This window comes from Fusarium musae, chromosome 4 (assembly GCF_019915245.1).
Source record: "Fusarium musae strain F31 chromosome 4, whole genome shotgun sequence".
Classification (NCBI taxonomy): domain Eukaryota; kingdom Fungi; phylum Ascomycota; class Sordariomycetes; order Hypocreales; family Nectriaceae; genus Fusarium; species Fusarium musae.
In genome coordinates, this window is record NC_058390.1 from 2,850,820 (window position 1) to 2,870,927 (window position 20,108).

Below are 20,108 nucleotides of genomic sequence, written 5' to 3' on the forward strand. Positions count from 1 at the left end.
ACCAAACGAACCCCGTAAGATCAACAAAGTCAAGAAGACAGGGGTATCGGTCAACTTCGAATGCCGTCCGCATCCTCGAATAGTGCCCTGGCGCATACGACGTATTTCCACTTTTGTTGACCACCAGCTGGCATGGCGCGGACTATTGTCTCAGTCTCAAGCCACTCCAACAGGCGCCCCGGATAAGCTCCCGGGGCGTGATCCAGGGCAGCCATGAGGTCCATGTGGATGAGATGCTTCAAAGCTGAACCCGACCGACGAGTTGCATCGCCGGGCATCTGTTCTATGTGTGTCACAGGCGCATAATGATCCATCGACGACAAAAGGAACTATTGGCATTGGAAGGGTCAGCCAATGCACCGCTGTGAGTTTCTGGTAGTTGCTCATTTCCCCAGGAGCCGCTTTGGGTAGTCTACATCACTTGTCATGTTACACAAGGGACCACTGACATGACCCTTGCTCTCTCAACGGGGCATGGGGTTGAAAAAAGAATGTATAACTGTACAACAGAGTAGATAGGCTATCTCGCAGGGGTTACCCACGGAAGATAAGATCTGCACCACATTTGGGGAAGGGACCGATCCTCCCGACGCTCGAGTGTGCCCAGATATACATCTCAATGACTGGTATCATCAAGTGTAATACAAAGGCCAAAGGTTTCTGCACCACCTTGACCATCCCATGAAGCAAGATGGCCATGAGAGTGGTATCTCGATGGCTATGGAATGAACAAGCCGAACGACTGAGAGCTTTGGGTGCCCTTAGACTGCCAGATTACTGGTGACAAGTGAGTTCACGCCTACAACGGCGGCTAATGGTTCCGCTTGACATCCAATCCTGACAAGTTGCATTTCCTAGTTACATAGTAGTTGAGAGTGGTACAGAGCTGACTCTGACTCGAACCAGGTTGTAAAGAGGCTGAAGGGCTGGCTGTGTGCATTGAAGTTGACCTGAATCCACGCACTCGGTTCATCCTGTCAGATCAAGATATCGAGATTCAAGACGTAAGTTTACGTATTCGTACATACATGGCTCAAAATAGATGAATTCAACATCCAGCTCGCTTCAGCTGAAGTGTAATACTCGATATTCAATCGGCATACAATATTACAGGACAGTCCCATGGCTTATGTTGGGGGCTGTTAATTCTTCATCAATGTAACATCGCCTTGCAGACATCAATCTTTGACCTAGACGGCCCCCTTGGTGCGTGCATGCGAAGGGAGGTGTATGTAGCTAATGGACTCAGCCCTGCTGCTGTATTGTGATGATTCATAATTGATATCTGTCATGAAGAACAATGCCGACCTGCTCCCCGAACCAACATGGACTTACACCAGTGCGTTGTTCCGAGTCCAGAGCTGGATGAGAACCCAATTGTTTGACCAAATCGCCGTACTCTTTACATACATTTCCGGTGATAAATACACTACTGCAGAGATTCTTCTCTCGAATAAGGTACGAACATGCTCCCATATTCTCTTATGAGATGGATAACATACATAGGCTAGTACCGAGTAGACGCTGAAGGAATGAGGACCTGGACAGGCATTCTCGAGATTCTGTTGTTGGACTCTTGATAGTCTTGATTATCAGACTGGAGATTGGGTGTCATTGAGGATCGACATCGACAAGGGGTCTTTATACCAATAGAATGAGAGCTGAAAGCCAAACCCGTGCGATAAATCAGACTAGCCTGCCTCTGTCCTAATCAGTTGCACCGTATATACGGTGCATGTACACCAAACCAAGGTGACGTTCGTGTCAGACGGGATGGTATGGGATGGCATGGGGCGGGAACCCTCAACCTAACAGTGGAGGGACAGAGGGAGCGACAGCGAAGACCCAGGTCGGGCGAGGTAATGCTTGTAAGTCTGTTGGCTCTAGCAATCCACTAGCCTCCCTTTCAGTACTCGCTATTGGTCAAGATCTAGGCGATGGCCGCCTATGTACTGTACTTTTTTAAGGTGCTCATCTGTGGTAGACTTGCCTAGCCCACAAAGGTTTAGTGCTGGGGAGGCAATTCCTTGTCTCAAAATTAGCCAATGGTTAACGCCTGTCGTCGATCCTGGCCACAGCTCGCTGTGGAGGACCTCAACCGTGAGCGATTTCGTTTCTTGGGGATAAGGAGGAGTTCTTCAATACTAGCATTTGAAGGAATGTTTCACACACTCTCATCAAGGTCTCCAGATTGTCAGCATCTTCAGCCCTGACTAGGTACTACACTGGGTAGGTAGACACACATGACACAGCACCTACTCGTCATGATACGTTTCAAGGGTCATCTCATACTTGGGAAATATTAGCCGCCACTAATCGCGATCCCAACCGGCTGACGCGGATTTTAATGTGTTTATTAAAATGCTACAGGCTCACTCCGACTTGGCGGCTATCCACGCTCCCGCAATGATGGCCCTCATTCGAGATAACCATCACCAGAAAGAGACGTCGACGTCTTGCATCAAACTGTCTCAGGCCAGCCATCAGCATCAGTTTGCCGGTGGATGCTCCGCTCATCCCTAGCCTACTCATTCTCGGGCACAGACACAGTTCCTGCTCTCTAGGCCTATCAACACTCAACGCCAGCAACCCATCGCCATCGCCATCGCCATCGCCATCGCATCACCGTTGCGGCTGCAAGGAATGCCTGCCTGGACTCACTCACACTGGCACGTATCCATCCACATTGGTGCAATACATACTGACATGGCGGCTGAACGGGCCTTACCGTCCTCTTGCGTGGCGTTAAGCTCACTCACCCCCGTGTGCCTTGGACTAACATTAGCGGCCATGGACTTGGCCGCCAATGACTGAAGACAATGTCAATACGACTTCTCTCAAAGATGCATACCCGCTGTCAATTCGACGGTGTCTGATAGTTGTTCGGATTCAAGTGCATAGAGACCTGAGACAGAGCCTGGGAGATGAAATCCACCTCACCCAGCAGCTACAGCTCACAAAGTCATCAATCTCCCGTCTCGACCACCAGATTGGAATTTGGGCACTGTTACTACCTACATCAAGGTACCCTTCGACCTGACGGCTCCGTCCCGGCTCGCACACCATCTTCTACCAAGGATGACAGGGCGAGGCCGCCAGGGCCAGGTCTGGAGTCCCATGCTGCTGCAGGTCGTCCTGAAGAGTAATAGATGGGATCAGCGCATCGCTCCACTTCCACCGATGCCTCTTCAGGCTGAGGTACGTACTTGAGGCTCTGCTCGACCAACTCAGGGAGTGCCCAATGCCCGCGTCGGCAGGACTCTCCAGATAGGCTGGCGAGACCTTCTGGCCATACAAATCTTGGGGTCTTTATAATCTATTAAGATGTCTGCCCTCGCCCTCCACCATGGCGACTCTTCTCTATTGTGGTCAACAGGTTCCAGCAATCCTTTTCTGGTCAATTCTTTATAAACTTCCCTTTTTTCCATTCCCTACTTACACCAAGCCTCCCACTCACCTTACCTAATTCCCCAAGCTTGCACTACCGGTGACTTATTTACACGTCCAACGTCTTGCGTTACCAAGTCGACATTTTGCACTCTTGATATACATGCCCATTCGCCATTTCAGACCTAATGGTTCTTAACTTCGGCGCTAGGACTTGAACAGCTCAGTGGCTCTTCCTCCTCCAGGTTTTCTTTTGCTTTGAAAGCTCTGGCATACCGTGCTCTTGTTCTTCTTGTTGTCTTTCGCCGCAAAGAGCCTTACTTACAGTGCCTCTCTAACAAAAGGGGATCTGTTGACAACATGACTGTCCAATCACCCTATGAGAGGAACAACGGAGCTAGGTGTTTATCTGACACACGTTATTTCTCCTATTCCGGCCCTGACTCAATCAATCACGAAGACTTCACCTGCCAAATTGATCCCCTTCTTCAACATATGGTACCCTATCCCAGCCACGAGGTCACCTACTATGGTGCCAACAGCATGCAGAGGTATCTGCAGGAGCCTCAGAGCAACTACTTCATCGCTGCATCAAACATTGATATCCCAGGCACTCGATATGCCGGAATTTACCCCGATATGAGTTGTCCTGCTCATCAAAGTTCACAAGTTCGCCAGGGCTCTCCAATGTCCTACCAACCATCATCAGCTGCGAGTGGTCCACAAAGTCCCAATTGGACAGATAATGATGCACATGTCAGCACTCTAGGTCCTTCTACCCCCTCCGATGTTGCAGTCTTGTCTCCGAACATCGTTGGTTCAGGCTCTCTGTCACCTAGTGTCTCCCTTTATGGGTTGTCAAGTGGTCCACAAGGATGTGTGAACCCGGCTGTCATTGAACCAAGTCAACCCTTTTCAGAAATCACAGAGGAGCAAGAGATCAATGCTTTCACCCTCGACATGAATGCTGAGTTTGACGGCGCCACTCCCAATTCCACCTACCAAGGTGACGGCTCGAGTTCTCCATCGACTTTCGACCCTTCACCTTCAAAGTTATATCCTCAACCCGATACAAAGGCGACCTACCCTGATCCTGACGACACGGATCTGGACATAAATCTCGAAAACGAAGCTGAGACTATCCATGTCGACGACGGTGACGATGAATACAGACCCAATTGTAGAACCAAGTCACCTCGAAATGCCAAAGGTGGCAGTCGACGTGGCCGCGGCAGTCGACTAAGTTCCAGTGCCAATGCTAGCAGAGGAAAGGTTACCAAATCACGGCCTGTTACCCACGGTACCCCAGCGCGGAAATTACTCTCCTCGTGCGAAAGCATATTGTGCATGCATTGCCAGAAAGTGTTCAACGACGACGTATCACTACAGAAACACATCAATGCCATGCATACTCGCCCTTTCATCTGCGTCTTCCATTTTGCGGGCTGTAACCACGCTTTTGCAAACAAGAATGAATGGAAAAGGCATGTTTCCGCTCAGCATTTGAACCTACACTACTGGCTTTGTACAACTGGTGCCTGCGGATATCCTTCAACCCCACTGAAATGTGTTCTAGGCAACGCTACACATTGCAGGGTCTTTAAAAGAAAAGACCTCTACACACAACACATACGCCGGATGCACGCACCTGACGAGGTTGCCAAGGCTGACAAGAAAAACAAGACCTTCCCTCCTGACTGGTTAGCCCAGGAGAAGAAGTTACAGGAGGAAGCATTCCGACAGCGTTGCAAATTGCCAGACTACATGCATTGCCCAGCTAAGGGCTGCACAACAGTCTTCAATAACGGCCATAAGACTTGGGATGACCGAATGGAGCATGTCGCTGTTCACCTTGAGCGTGCCGCCAAGAACGAGGAGCCACATGTCGTTTTCGGGGGTACAAACGACGAGGCTCTCACGCAATGGGCTTCACACCCCCACGTTCGTGTCATTATGTCCACCAACGGACGCTGGGAGACATGTCAACCGCTCAAGGCGGCTAAGACAGAGTTATCAAGGCTAACCAGTGTTCATGACGAAGGCCTGGATGAGGATGCAGAAGGTGAGGAATGCTAGAAGTCATACGATTGGCTTCATACCACCAGTGCATCATTTCTCTATCTTTGTAAGCTTTGCATTTCACAAACTGGTGTCGGAATGCGTTTTGGTATATCTGCAAATTGGGGTCGTAATACTGAAGAGTCGCGAACAATGTATTGGATATTTAAGGGGGTTTCTTGGCGTTTATTCAATTATTATACCACTATCGTACCTATACAAGTTCCTAACTTTGATAATTTCTGATAAGAATGGATTAATGTTCTGTCTTGCACAGCCAATGGATACAAGGAGGGAATGAATGCGGGAATTTATAGTTTGGTCTGGTCGTGCTTGGTTTGCACAACGACAGAGTTGCTGATGTCAGAGCATCTTCGTTTTTTGTTCATGTTTCCCTCCACATCTTATCATCCAAACTGATCACTGAACCATTTGGGCTCCTTCGCGCGAAGCGTGATGCATTGATCAAGGTTGCGTTGCTATACCACGTTGGGCACGGCGTTGTTGCCGGCCTTTGCATGCAAGTGCGTATCCAGGCTCATGAGCTTTACGCCATTCAATATATTCTTCATATTTTTGCTGCTGAATTGGGTCCGGGTTTGTCGGTTTGGGAACAGGGTGTGGGCGAGGTTGATAACAACTACTTCCCGGCGTTGGATTGAAGAGAATCTGAGGCGCTACAGAAGTGCCCATGAAGTGACCTGATGCAACAGGATACTGTTGTAGAAGAGGACTAAACATTGCTAGGCTCGGCGTATTGCCGAAGGTGGCAGGCGTTGGCAGGATTCCAAGTCCAAGACCAGGTAGCACTCCAGGGGTGAGGATATTTCGCACTGAAGGGCCACAAGCACCCCCTGGGGATCCATAATGGGCGGGCGGCGATACATTCGATGAGTAGTTGATCTCTTCTGAGTCCTGTTTGGCTGCATCGGCTGTACTTATCACTGGAACAGATGTACTCTCTGTACTGTTGGCACCAATGTCTGACTGTAGTGCGGGAACAGAAATGTCGTCCATGTTATGAGATGCAGTCCTGATGGTGTTTCTAACGATGTCTTCGCTTCCATTCTCAGTTTGCCTTAGCAACATACTCTTCAAAATCTCGTCTTCTGAAAAACTGACAATTCCCAGAGTTTGCGGTGCTGCTGGGAAACTTCTTTTGAATGACAGGAATTCCCTTGCCCTAGGGTTCAATCCATGTGTGAGGACATCAGAATCAAATCGGATTCCGGAGTCATTAGATGAGTCCTTACTTCTCCGTGGATCGCTATAAAGAGAGCCAATACCGGAATCAGAGCTTTGTTGTTTAGATTGGCTCGGCTGCTGGCTTGATTTTGGGCCCCAAGGACAACCATGGCTGATAAAAGGCCTATCTATATCTCTCTTGCTTTTTTCAGTCTCATTTTTTGATCCTTTCTGAAGCTTTTGCAAAATTTTCATGAAAGCGGCTTTTCTGCGTTCGAGTTCTTCACTCTTTCTGGTTTGCTCAGCTGACGATGACGGGCCACTGGGTACTTCCGGTTGGAATTTTCCATGTGCGCTGCCGATGTTGGCAACAGCTGTGCCCTTCAGTACAGCTTGCCTGGTCTTGTCAGTCCTTTCTTTGTCGAATTCACTCTCGTTTCCAGCCTCTGTGGGGAAAATATGGCGATGAGTTCGACATCGTTCTGCATTGGAGCTATCAGTTCTTTGCATAGTTCTTCGCTGTGTTCTGACAACACGTTGCACGTAGGCAATAGGAGCCTCTCGATCAATGTTAGGGACTGCCGCTCTATGCTCCTGTGGGCTGGCAGCGTAACAAGGAAGGGTTGAGACTTGAAGAACGCGGAGTTGGCGGTCCTTGCTGTGGCCACCGGCCAGGTCGACGTTAAGCCGGATAGTACAGAGCCCACCCATGGCACCAGCTGCCTGCACATTATCATGTTCTTGGTTGGTAGAAGACACGTTTGAATCCTTGGTATCAGTCTCAGAACCGCATAGGCAAGGTTGTAATTGATTGGAATTGTCAATGAAAGTCCATGGAGATACGCTTCCATTCCTCATATGGGAGATATATTCTCCTTCTGCACCATTGTTGGGAGTCTCTCGACTATGTGGACTGGCTTGATTTATGCTGTTGGTTGTGTCAATAAGGTCAGAAGCACTGAATCCATCGCGTCGACGCCAATCGGGGTTTTTCATTGCTTCAGCAAACTTTGAACTACCGAGGTTATCTTCGGAGTATTCTCTCCGCGAAAGAGACGGTGCCGAAGACAGTTCCTCAAAAGAATCATCAGTGGTTGTGTCGGCTGTAATCATGGATTGAGCCTTTCGGCTTCGAATCCTCTTTTCGAAGGCCATGCCGAAATTTGAGTCTTGAACGTCTCAATGCGTTGACTGGGGATTGTCAGATGCACCACGAATCCAAATCAAATTGGATCATAGGAAGATAGTCTTCCAGTGTTTGTCAGTGTTACAGATGCCGAATGATTCTATATAAACACAGAACAAGTGCTTGGTGCCGTATGCCAGTGATTCTTCTGCGTCTTTTCTTGACGGTCAACGGTACATACGTCTCGAGTCTGAAGTTTTTAGCCTGTTGATTCTATTTGTCGTCAGGCATTTCTTTCAATCCATCAGGAAACCAAGGTGAGTCTCTAACCCAAAGTCGTACCCGCGACGGAGGAAATGTTGAGCGGTGCCTAAATCGGGTGTCAGTGTCGATTCTTGTTCAGACAACCAAGATCCCAAGTCATCAAAGTGAGCCGGTCGGTAACTTTTAGGGCAACATACCTATATGGAGATGCGAGCAATCCAATTCGAAACTCGCATATGGGAAACTGCGTGGCCAGGCGCTTCGCGGCAAAGGTGCTAAGCTTGCCTCACAGATGGGGGTGCCAAAAAGGGGGACTTGGTAAGCTTCGGGGACGATCGCTGACAAGTAAATTCGCTTTTTCCCGGGCGTCTTTGCCAGAGACAGTTTGTTTTAATGCTGCGTATAGCGGGATAGATTGTCCAAAAGGGGGCGTTTGGCTGTCTTGCAAATGAAGGCCAAGCTACCTATGGTGGTGAAGATGGAAAACAGCAAACGTGAGGGCGGCCGTGAAAATGACTGCTTTGATAGTAATGCTGAGAATATGGAAGGCGCGATTAGATGAATTACAGAACGGAGAAAGAACTAAAGTGCAGTGCCTTTGTCAGTTCTTGCTCCTCCAGAAGGGCTCTTTCCCTGAGACTCAAAACTCGGCTGGGTGACAGAACTGATTTAAGAAGGAGGGGACATCGAGCTCCGACACGTGCAGAAAGGTACAAAGACTTCGTACCATAGTAGAAATCAGGAATGTATGGGAAAATCTGATAGCACGTGTTTGTGAGCGAAAGTACTACCTAGGTAGGCAAGGTGCTTAGATACTTTGGTATTGAGATACCTAATTAGAGGTATCCAGAGACGGCCGGCAACCAAAAAGAAAGCCCGAGATATTTCAAGAAGAATAAAAACTAAGATACATAGCAAAGTTAGGCACTCGCTTTCACATGCTCTTCATGGTTCCACGAAACAATTATCCCTGATACTGCTGCCCACCCATGAAAGCAGCAAACGCCCTCTATAACATTGTTAGTGACAGAAAGGACCACAGACAGAAAAGATCACTCACCGAGTTCCGGGTTTGCATGTAGACTGTTCCCGGACCAGTAAATTTACAGACCAAACCCTCTGCTGAAGCAATGCCTGAGATGATACCTCCAGAGGCAACACGCTCCATTACATACTTGCAGTTCCAGGCAATCAGATGTCCGTTATCCACGATGTACTTCTCCCCCTCGACAAGCTAGTCCATACGTTAGCCTCTGATAACAAAAGAAATTGCGTTCAAGAAACCTACTGTTTTGTGAATGATGGCACCGAAACTCGAAACCCACAACAACCCTACACCACTGATCTTATAAACCCAGAGACCCTCGCCACTGAACATAGCCTTGCCCAATCCTTGTCTCTTGAAATCTTTTATAACACCCTGGGTACAAGCTAGAAATGCATCGTGGCCTACGGACCAGGCTTCCTTGCCTGTAAGACGAAGAGTAGTGATATCACCAAGGCTGTGGGGCGCAAGAAGAACCTCTCCAGGGCCAATATATGTCGAACTTGACATGTCACTTCCGGTGATCATCTTCTTCATGCTGAACTTGATTTGGCCCTTCAAAGTAACCGAGGGAGACATGGCGATCATCGCACCAGGCTTGCCAGTCATAGGGCAGCCCATTGCGAGCTGGATGGTTAGAATCGTGTTGGTATCGCGGTGGCTAATACGGTAGCTGCCACCGTTGAATGTTCCAACGTCATCAGACGTGGCCCCTGCCCCAACAAATTGACCTGCCTCGGGTGCCCCAGACACAGTCATTGCAACTGCTGTTCCAGGCTGTTGTTCAAGCTCCTGCTTGGGCTTCTCAATGGGATATTGGTTATCATCCAAAGGGGATACCGGCGGGGGCGGTTCAAAGTTCTGTTGAGTAGACTGAGGAGTCGCTACTGGAGGAGTTGGCCCAGGCCTCATGGCCAAATTGCTCTGCTGGCCCGGCGCGTGATACTGATTTTGTGAGGGTGGAGGTGTCGCCTGAGGCAGGTTGTGCTGAAAGTGCTGTTGATAAGCTGGTGCCGAAGTTGGAGGAGGAGGATAGTAGCCCTGAGAGGAACTATGAGAGTGATGCTTGGCTTGCGGGGAGGGAGTTTGCTGCTGAGCCTGGGGAGGAGCCGGATAGTGAATCGGTGTTGGCTGGTGAGGAACTTGGGGAGATGGCGTATGTTGAGGAGGAGGAGGGTAGTTCACAGCCTGTCCGGGTTGAGATTGAGGCTGAGGTGGAGGAGCATAGAATTGTGTGCGATTAGCCGGAGGAGAGGTCGGTGGCAGCGCATATTGATGTTGCTGTTGCTGCGGTTGAGGAGCTATCCAGAGATCGTAAGGTCAGCTTTGCCAAAAGGTCTTTGTGGAGAGCTTTGCGAACCTGGTGAGCTCTGTGTCGCGCCGGGCGGAGCTATTGAGGTGTCATGATCAGTTTCGTTGTCATGATACAAAACTCGATGGGGACCTACGAGGATAGTAATGCTGCTGGCTCGTCATAATTAATAGGGGCAATACCACAATGAGATAAAGAATACAAGAGCTTCTGGGCCGGAGGATAAGATGAAGAAGGGAAGAAAATGTTCAGACCCTGAGAGAACCTGGCCTCCTACGACAGCTCGACTCTGCTTCCTTAGCCGCCCGTAACATGTGCCAAGCTAGGGTAGCCCCGCATTGATATCAGGTTCCATCTACCACGATACTTGAGTCTTGGAGTTTGATGATGGAGATACCTGGACTGAAAAAGCTACAACACTCTGGAGAACATCCTGCCGTCTACATATTTCTTGCCAAATCCCTTTCAATATTGCTTCGGCATTCGCTTGTCTCACCATTGAAACGAAACGGCCGCGTCCCAAAAGACCAAGTTCCCGCTATTCATACAACAAATGCAACACAAGCTGCAGTATGCGGGCTGTTTCATTCGAGACCATGCCCAATCACTGAGTGCCATCAAGTCATCGATCGGCCCCTGGTTCAATGAGCTCTGTGGCCAGTTCAACGTAAGCGCCTACGCGGGGCAATAGTCAGCGCGTAGCTAGCATCTCCAAGACCCTATTGGTTTGAGAGAATATTAGCCCACGACTTTCTCCTCCATTCGGAAGCTCTGGGTCAAGCTGTGACTCTATTGAATCCATGGAAAAGAGCCTAACCTCAGACTTATAGATTCGCCATTACCTAGGCTAGGTAGTCCATCTCGTCACGTGGTGAATCAATGAACTTTCTATTATTGGCGTATAAGGTAGCAGTAGTGAGTGACGTTTCACACGTGATGTGACAGGATACGGGTTTGACAAGAGACCGTGAGACCTAACGTTAGCTTTCAATCATGGAAATCCTGGACCAGCTTTAGATGAGCACGTCCTAATACACTTTAATCATTTATTTTTGGTATCTTAATCAGATGCATCAAGTCTCTTTGCATACCGACCGCGAAGACCTTACCCCAGGCTCCATTTGTTTACAACATGCCATGACTCGTTACCCATGGTGCCCTCATTCCATCGAAATGGCCATTTCCTGGTAGTTTCTGGGTATGTGTTTATTCCCATTGCCAAGGATATGGCGGTTTCAGCTCTTGTGCATCACGAAGTTTGATAATAACAAGTATTTCCAGAGGTCAAACCCGCTGTTCACGCATACAAACGTGCTTGGCTTAGCGCCACAATTCATCCAACATTCGTAGCTCGGCGTCTACATGATGCATATTTTGTCTTGCTCCTAGGGTCCAAGAGGCAGTCTGCAAAGGATCTAATTTGAAGAACTGCATCTCCAAAGGAACGAGATGTCAGCCATGACGCTCCACAAGTTTAGGAATGCAGCACAACGAGCCACTTGTGAGAGCCTTCAGCTTGGTAAGCGATCATGTTAAGGGTGCCGACTGATGAAATCATCTTGAACCTAAAAGTTAATGCTCATGGTATTGACCGGCCATACCAGATCTAACAGAGTATCGTGGAACATGCTGAAAGTTGTTTCACCCAATGACACTGAGATGGCACATGCTAGTGACGTTGATATGGCTCCATGACCCGGGAATACCACGCCCTGGTAGTGGCGTCTATATCTGATATGTAATTCGTCTTGTGCTTCTCATGAGCAGATATCTTTTGGCTGACCTATAACAGGCTGCTTTGCGAATATGGCTCTTTGTCCTTCTGCCCTTCTACTATGGCCAAACCACCTCTGTGTGTCCCATGGTGGCACTCCAGACGCCACAATGCAATGATTCCTACAAATTGGATGGACGCTCCGTTCCGTTCCGCTTTGCCTTACAGGACATGCTCTCCTGCGGCAGCTGAAGAAGCACCATGGGCCTTTTTGTTTGCCACAACAGCCTGGGGCGATTCGCAGTGGCCTATGTATTTTGATTATTTCTAGAGTGTAGCAAGAATTATCCAGACGTTTGAACAACATGGCCCTTGCGTCAAACAAAGCAACACCACCGTTGATTCTTTACGTCGTTCAACCTCGTGGCCGTTGGCTTCGACATGGCAGGGCGAGGCTGGGCTAATACCGCCGTAAGTAAACTTACGAGATACCCGAAAGAGAACCAAGGCGTCGTAGATGTATTTTAGAGTTCGACTATTGAAAGCACTGTTGGAACCGATGCATGTCGGAGAGACTTTGTCCCTAACTGACAGGTTTGATAACCGAAGCCCAGACGCCACTTGTGCACAAGGATGGTATTTATGGTTGGTGGTGTTTCAATAGTAGCCTAGACGTTCAAGTTCGCCGAATCACCTCTATGATGTTAAGCTGCGGCTACTGTTGATGGTAACGCTTACCAAAGTCCGGGTGCGAGGACCCAGGGACTGGAAACAGCATGCACTAGAGAATGAACACCAGTGTACAGATTATCAGATCGTATTACAACCTGTCAAATGAACGGCTTTCAGCCTCATGCAGGGACATCATCCACAAAGGATTCAACATCGTAGCGCAAAAGCCATGTAATCTCCGTCGAGGCGAGAAGCATGCTTTCCTGTGACGTCGAAAGATCAGCACTGTTCTCGTAGAGGTTTAGCATATTATCACCAGGGGCCCAACAAGTCTTTAGATAGAGAAGCCATCTCACACTTCTCTGAAGAATAAAGTGTGCATCTTTCAAGGAATCAAAATGTCACTGGAATTTCATCGTCAGGGTGGAACGAAAGCTCCGAAACACCTCCATCAAGCCAGCGATAAATATTCCCAAAGAAGGCGACTAATATGATACGTCATAAGGATAGCTGATATGTAAGGCTCTTTCAGCCATGTGAAAGGGTGACCTACCCGTTACCCATCTCAGCCCAGAGGCGTGAATAGTTGCCTGTTAAGCTGAGGTCCAGGCATGATTAATAAAAATCGTATAAAAACCGTTAGTATTTTGGCCAGCACTAAATTCAGCAAATCGGCTTGCCTTCCTGAGTCGAGAAGCAGCCGTTTTATAGCCAACATAGCAAGATCGCGATGCTAGTTCCGAAAGACTTATTACTACAGAGTACCCGCAAGATAATGGCCGAATGGCGATTTTCACGGAAATCGGCTCTTATCAAAAAGGAAGTTCTCTGCTGGGTCTCTGGGTCAAAGATTTGCATGGTATTCGCCCGCTGTACTCCGTACTTCAGCCAGGTCTTCCCATGCGTTGCATCGTTATCGTACTCTACCGCTCTCCACAGAACAACCTAGCGTCGAGATTCATGTTACAGTAATAAGCTTAGGTGGCCTAGAACTTCCCGAGAGAGATCGGCGGGCTAAAGTGGATAGCAGATCGTAGATGAGTTTCTTCCAGATTAGCTCAAGTGGTTGATAACTTTACTTCCCATTGCTCTCCCTCTAACGTTAGAGGACAGAAATCGCAAGAATGGCCTCCACTAAGATCCAGCTTCCTGCCACGAGTCTGATTCTTGAGTTTTGTGTTCCCCCCATTGCATTCATCTTGCGCATCACCTTCCCACCCCTGTCAGACGAACGCCTCTGGTCTTAAGAAGCCTGAAAAATCAATCCTGGGTGAGACATGATCGGGCATCTTAGCCCGTGGGTTAATAGCCGAAGCGAACTGATTTCCTTTTCCAGATGAATTGTCTAGCCTACCTAGGGGAGGGAAGAAAGTTCAGAACCTCGATCCCAAGTGATAAAAAAGACTTTGGTAACTTGGCATAAGCTTAGGTTACCTTTTGCTGAGTTTATTTCCACACCTTCTATCAAGGTCTGATGTTTTCTTGCTCCCTGGGGCCGGTCAGCTCTGACTTGTGGGCGTCTGAGAAGCTAACTTTTTTGGGTCCGAGTAACACAAAAACCCGTATACCAGTAACAGTGACAGCAGCACGTGAGAGTCAGTACGTCGAGACAGGAACATTAATTGTGACAGCGGCCGCTCACTTACTGTCCCTTAAGTTGGGCGAGAAGCCCAGACCTACAACCCGTTCAGAGAATCAAGGGCGAAAGAATAGCCTAGCCCCTTGCGGGCTCATTCTAAATGTCATCTATGCTCTTGAGTATTGCCAGACAGAATCCTTCGAATCATTGGCACACCACAATCCGACCCTTTGGGTCGGGTTGGTCTTTAACGGCAGCATTACCAACACCGCGGCCCAGAGATGGAGCCTATTGTGTATCGGTCGACAATACAGTAGGGCTCCAGGGCCATGCCTTTGGATCTGTCGGCCGCTGAGACTGGCATTGACGTTGGTTGGTTCACAAAGGGCAGAAATAGGTCCTACCGAAGAGCGCTCTAGAAACCGCCTCATGCATTTCGAAATGCTGACCTGCGTAGACTGACAAGGCACCACCTCGTGAGGCCCCATTTGAACCTATAAGCAGGTGTTCGAGAATCTCAATCAACATGGTTTGAGTCGTGCTGTAGAAATGTCCATCCTTTGGCGGGAAGCCCATCCGTATGCAGATATACACTGATCAGCATACATACACCGATCGTGATCGGTGTATGATCATCGCGGTGTGTGCAAACAAGAAATCAGCTCCTTCGAAGCGCGGCCAGTTAAGTATACGATTTGGTCCTACTGCAGCAGAGGATTGCCAAGTTTGATCCCGATCGAAGTTGGTTCATGCTCCGTCACAGGCTTTCGAGCGATCGGAGGGCTGATTATCAGCACGCCAATTCCGACTTGCAAATTTATGAGCCAGGTCCACGGATTTTTGAACTCTGGGAATCTTACGAGTCTTGACGAATAGCTGCTGTGTGGTCGCTGCTCTTCTCCTGACTCATTAATTAACACTCGGCACCGAGGCGATTTATGGCTTCGGAGGTTCAGCTCACAAGAGTTTAGCGCTGAGTGCTAATGGGAGCTAAGAGCCAGGCTCTTCCCTGGTTCTCCGTGTCCAGGGACGTGCTAGAACTTGGGCTAATAGACACTGGATAGCACATCACTGTTTCAGGTAACTTATTAGTGAAGTTGCCCAGAAAGATGGGGATTAATGAAAGCTTTCTGAAGTTATCTTGGTTTTTGATAAAAGCCGATGATCTGTTGAGGGAACGGCGGAAGGCTGAAGATCTTGGCCGGGGTGGACCCAAGGAAATGGAAAGATGCGATTGGACGTGGAATCAGACATTTAGTGTCTGTGTCTGCCCTACGAGGACGATGCATCTGTTGGTTACCTACCTTACCTAGGTATGCTAGGTCGTGAGCAGAAGACACTGGGGTATTGTAGCATTTCCGACTAACAATATGCATCAGACAGACGCCCGAGCACATGGGATCATGGATGTCTGTGCATCTCAGGGCCGTATCATGTTTCACGTAGCGCTGTCAGATACTGTACCGGTTTCTGTTGTGTCAGGAGCGATAGATGCTCGCGGGGCAAACATTCCAACACCTTGTCAATGGAATAGCAACTCTACCTTAACTGCCAGCTTTACCGTATGGGGACACGGTTGAGATGGCCTTGTGGAAACATGATCCGAGTCTCTTCGATTGAAATGTCAGAATCACCTGCCCAAGCCCAAGCCAAAGCAAAGGGACCTGAGCCTGGGGACCTTGGAAGAGGGTGGCACTAGGCTTTGAGATAGTTGAAATGCTAGACAACGCCGAGAAACAAACCCTTTTCCCGCTGAGATGACGGCGAAGGGCAGACGCGAGGTGGTATGGATGGAAACAGCTACAGTATAGCAAACACAGGCAGTATTAAGGGCTCTCCTTGGGTCGAATCCCGCGTCGTGGTGCAGACGCTGACGCCAGTGGGCGGTCAATACTCAAGCTGACAACCCTCCAAGACGGTCAGCCCTTTTTTCCCATGTATATATATTATGTATATGATTTCAGGGGTGAGATTGAGATCGGACCAGGTAGCAGGATCTGCAGTACAATTCATATGTGAACGAATCACGATCGCTATTTCCGACAGACTGGACAGCGATATTACCGGACAGAGTGATTGACGTTCAATTGCGAGAGCTGATTTGACGTGATTCGACTTGAGCGTGAACTGCATCGAGGCGTGCAGAGACAGACTCCTGATAGGCTCACCCTTGGCAAAAAGGACATCAACATGGGCTGATGTGCATTTGCATCCATGTCGACTCGCACCAACGGTGAGGGCGCCAAGGAATCGCCAAGACCACGGTGAGCCAATCGCACTTGTACGAAAGGCCGGGGCTCCACCTGCACCGCAACTGGGACCACCCTAGGACACGCTGTCGGGTTTAAAGACCCGGCTGTCGGTACAACCTAGAGCAGACCTACTACCTACCTACCTTACCTAGCAGTGGAGGAGGCTTGATTGCTCCGGCTGGACGGTCACTGGACGGGCGTAACACCCAGCCAGTTATGTACGCCTTCGGTAGAGACATCTATGGATGCAGACAATCTGCCAGAAACAAAGAAATACAGATACGTTACAACAAGTACCTAGGTACCTACTTTGACAGGCCGAGTTACGTGCAGTACCCAAGGTCGTTTGTCCAGCGATACCCTACTCGACCCATCCTGTCGGATCATTAAGCTGAATCCAGTAAAACATGACCTAGGTATCCGTACACAGAGTTAGCAACTCAGATAGCCTACTAAACCTCAAGTACTGTTCCAAGGCTAACCTCGAGGTACTAATAAGTCTACTACCACCACCATGGAGTAGTCCGCTCCACGGCCCACCCCAGCAATGAAGCGGCGTCAACGCCGCCTGCTCTTCTAGCGCAGCGAGGATACCTTCATATTACCTGTCCTGCCCTGGTTCCCTTTCCGTCTCTGTTCCTTCTGATCTTCCTTTCATCTATTCCCGTCTTAAATCTCGTCTTTCATCTCTCAAGTCCTACCCAAGCCACTTTACCTTGTCCTTCACTCAAACTCCATGGGGCAAGTCATCATCCCCAGCTGCCTCTAGCGATGTGCGAGCCTCACACAGGAAACCAGTGGAGACACTCGCCTTCAGAGGCAACCCAACACCAACACCAGCAGGACATTAATATCACTGCTTCATGCCCAAGCGCAACTACAATAATGACACCTGGAAACGCGCGAATAGTCCGACAACCATTATCACCCCCGACTTCACCACCCGCCTCGTCATTGATATCATCATTAGCCTCTGCATGCCAGTCTACTCGGCCTCTTCAATCTCAATCAATTGATGTCCTTGCTTCACAACTTGGCAGCTCTTCCTTGGAACATTTCCATTACGACTCTTCCCGCTCGACTATACGGCTCCCAGAAACGGCTCTCTCGCCTATTTCATTACCCGACGATGACTGCATTAATGTACAGCCGATACTCAACCATCAAGGTTCCGACCCCATGGAGCTTGACCCCCACAAAGACATGAAGACTTTGAAATCCCGTAATTGTCATCCGAGAGTCTCCCAAGAGGATTTTGCTTGTGCTCTTGATGGACCTTTCAGTCCATTTATGCCAATTGCTGTTGATTCGACAACTCTGAGCGAAGGTCCTGGGGATGCTTCAAGGTCCTCGTACAGGCCCAATGCAAATGGCGGCTTTCAAGTGGATGAAGGATACTGTGAAGACGATGATGATTTCTCTTGGCTTCAACCACTTGTGCCGCGAAGGACGACTGGTACGCCTGACGGAATTAAGAAGCGTTACGAGCTTGGGTATCGAAGATCCGCTGATGCTGCAAGTCGTTGTCGCAACACGATTCACAGTGTACCTCGAATGCGACGACGCGACAAAAAGAGAAGTAGGCATTCGCAAACTCACTCTGCGGCAAGCTCCGTCAGGGGCCGCTCGAATTCACAAGCCTCCCAGACGGTTATTTCAACACAGTGAAGTGCCCAAATTTCTGCGGTGCTCTCTTCAGCATTTATATATTTTTAAACGGTATACATGGTTGGCAGGCTTCATGTTACAGAGTAGTAGTCCTTTCAAGGATGACTGACTCACGCATCACGGCGTTACACGGATGGAGCATTTACAAGAGCGAAGCATTTGCTTTCTGAAACAAGGACATGGACGACTGGGCAAAGGCGTTGCAATTTTCTTCTTCTTCTTTTTATTTTCTTTATTCTTGGAATCACAGCCTGGAGTTATGGTATCACGACCGGGGATATTATGTTCTTTACGGGTCATGTAAGAGGCGTTCAAGGTTTATATGCTTGGAAGACAGGACCAGCATGTGGCGCATTATCAGGGAAGCAATACAAGACTGTTGCTTAGTATTGTATGATGGACAAAGTCGATATCGGTATTTAGTACTATTGTACGTTAGTAGAGCACCACACAGCGTCTGATGTCGATGAGCAGATGAGCAGATGAAACTGTACCCCGTGCGATACCACGAAGGAAATCAAACAAATCGTATACAATTTACACTAGACAAACCGTCAGGCAGGGAGCTGCTTTTGTGTGAAGCTCTGAACCCATGGGGGTCACTTTGACGGAAAGTGGAAGAATGATAAGAAGCACAACTCAATTGTGGGTCAGGCTTCAATCGGACGACTTGTAAACTCTATCGAGCACGGCTGGTGAAGCCATCACCAACTGGGGCTGGGTGACTATGACGCCGGCCCCGCAAGGCCATAAGCGTCCACTGACAAATCGCCAAGATACGTAAGCCATGGGTGTCTAGAAGGTAAGGTAGGTATCTAGCGTGTCAGTCGGCAAAGGCGTCTTCATTTGGGATCTCTGCCCATCGTATGAGCGACTGTCGCATATAAATCGATTCATCGGTGCCGTCGACAGCCGCACGCCAGATCAGCGCAAGCCTCTGGAAAGAGTTTCATCGGCCTGTGCTCGCTAATGACGCGGGTAATAATAAACGGGGGAGGGAACCAATTCACCTAGGTACAGCGATTCCGTAATCTAAGAGGCTTCAGACGAAACAGAAAGTTCATTTGTTTACGATTGAGAGTCATGAGGACTGGGGCGTTGATGAGGCGACGAGGTCAGACAGGCTGAAGGAGCATTCTTGACATGAGACATGAGACATTCGCGGAAGAAAGATCCATGATCAAGGTGTATGCATTTGCTTTAATTGAATGTGTCGGGTGAGGGCGATGATCGATCGGAGGGGGGACTGAATGACAATCATAGTGGAGGGGAGACGGGCCTAGGGGCCTAGAGCCTGTCAGATCTGATCAACCCCCCTGTATTGGATGTCATGTCAGATGCAACTATGCAATGCAACCAATCTATTTTGCCTGGGCTGCAAGGTACAGTGCACGAAGCCAGGATCAGGGCCAGGACCAGGGGCACTAGAAAGCTGCCAGGGGCTTTGTTAGTCTGAACGAGAATCAATTCAATATCAGAAACTAAAACCCAAGATAGATGCGATGTGCTGCAAGAGACGTAATGTGATGCTATACTCTGGTGGAAAGATCATCATTGGACGTCATACCGTCAATCTTTTGATCAATTCGAACGAGCTCTTAAACTCTACACATCTGTACCTCTGTACCTGTGCCCAGTTGAGAGCAACGCTCCGCTCATGATCAACCGGCCCAACTCAAATTTCGCACGCTCTCCTGTCCTCTCCTCTCCTCTCCTGTCCTCTCCTCTCTCCTTTTCTCCCCTCTCGCTCCTCGCCTTCGCCCTTCCCGCCCATAAATACTAATACTAATGCTAGGCTAACGTAGGTACACCCGTAAACTCTACTTTAGCCCATCCCAGCGCCTTT

General features: G+C 48.9%; 3 protein-coding genes across 3 annotated transcripts; 1 reads left to right on the forward strand and 2 right to left on the reverse strand.

The window, feature by feature from the left end:
* Nucleotides 1-3,882: 3,882 nt before the first annotated feature.
* J7337_005793 (uncharacterized protein) lies at nt 3,883-5,463 on the forward strand (the record flags this gene model as incomplete). The annotated part of the gene is made up of 1 exon (XM_044823467.1): nt 3,883-5,463. The coding sequence occupies one exon, from the start codon at nt 3,883-3,885 to the stop codon at nt 5,461-5,463; it is 1,581 nt and encodes a 526-aa protein (XP_044681958.1).
* Nucleotides 5,464-5,910: 447 nt separating this feature from the next.
* J7337_005794 (uncharacterized protein) lies at nt 5,911-7,785 on the reverse strand (the record flags this gene model as incomplete). The annotated part of the gene is made up of 1 exon (XM_044823468.1): nt 5,911-7,785. One exon carries the CDS (start codon nt 7,783-7,785, stop codon nt 5,911-5,913), a length of 1,875 nt encoding a protein of 624 aa, XP_044681959.1.
* Nucleotides 7,786-8,984: 1,199 nt separating this feature from the next.
* J7337_005795 (uncharacterized protein) lies at nt 8,985-10,541 on the reverse strand (the record flags this gene model as incomplete). Its single annotated transcript, XM_044823469.1, has 4 exons — nt 8,985-9,029; nt 9,081-9,254; nt 9,309-10,366; nt 10,514-10,541. The coding sequence occupies 4 exons, from the start codon at nt 10,539-10,541 to the stop codon at nt 8,985-8,987; spliced, it is 1,305 nt and encodes a 434-aa protein (XP_044681960.1).
* Nucleotides 10,542-20,108: the final 9,567 nt, after the last annotated feature.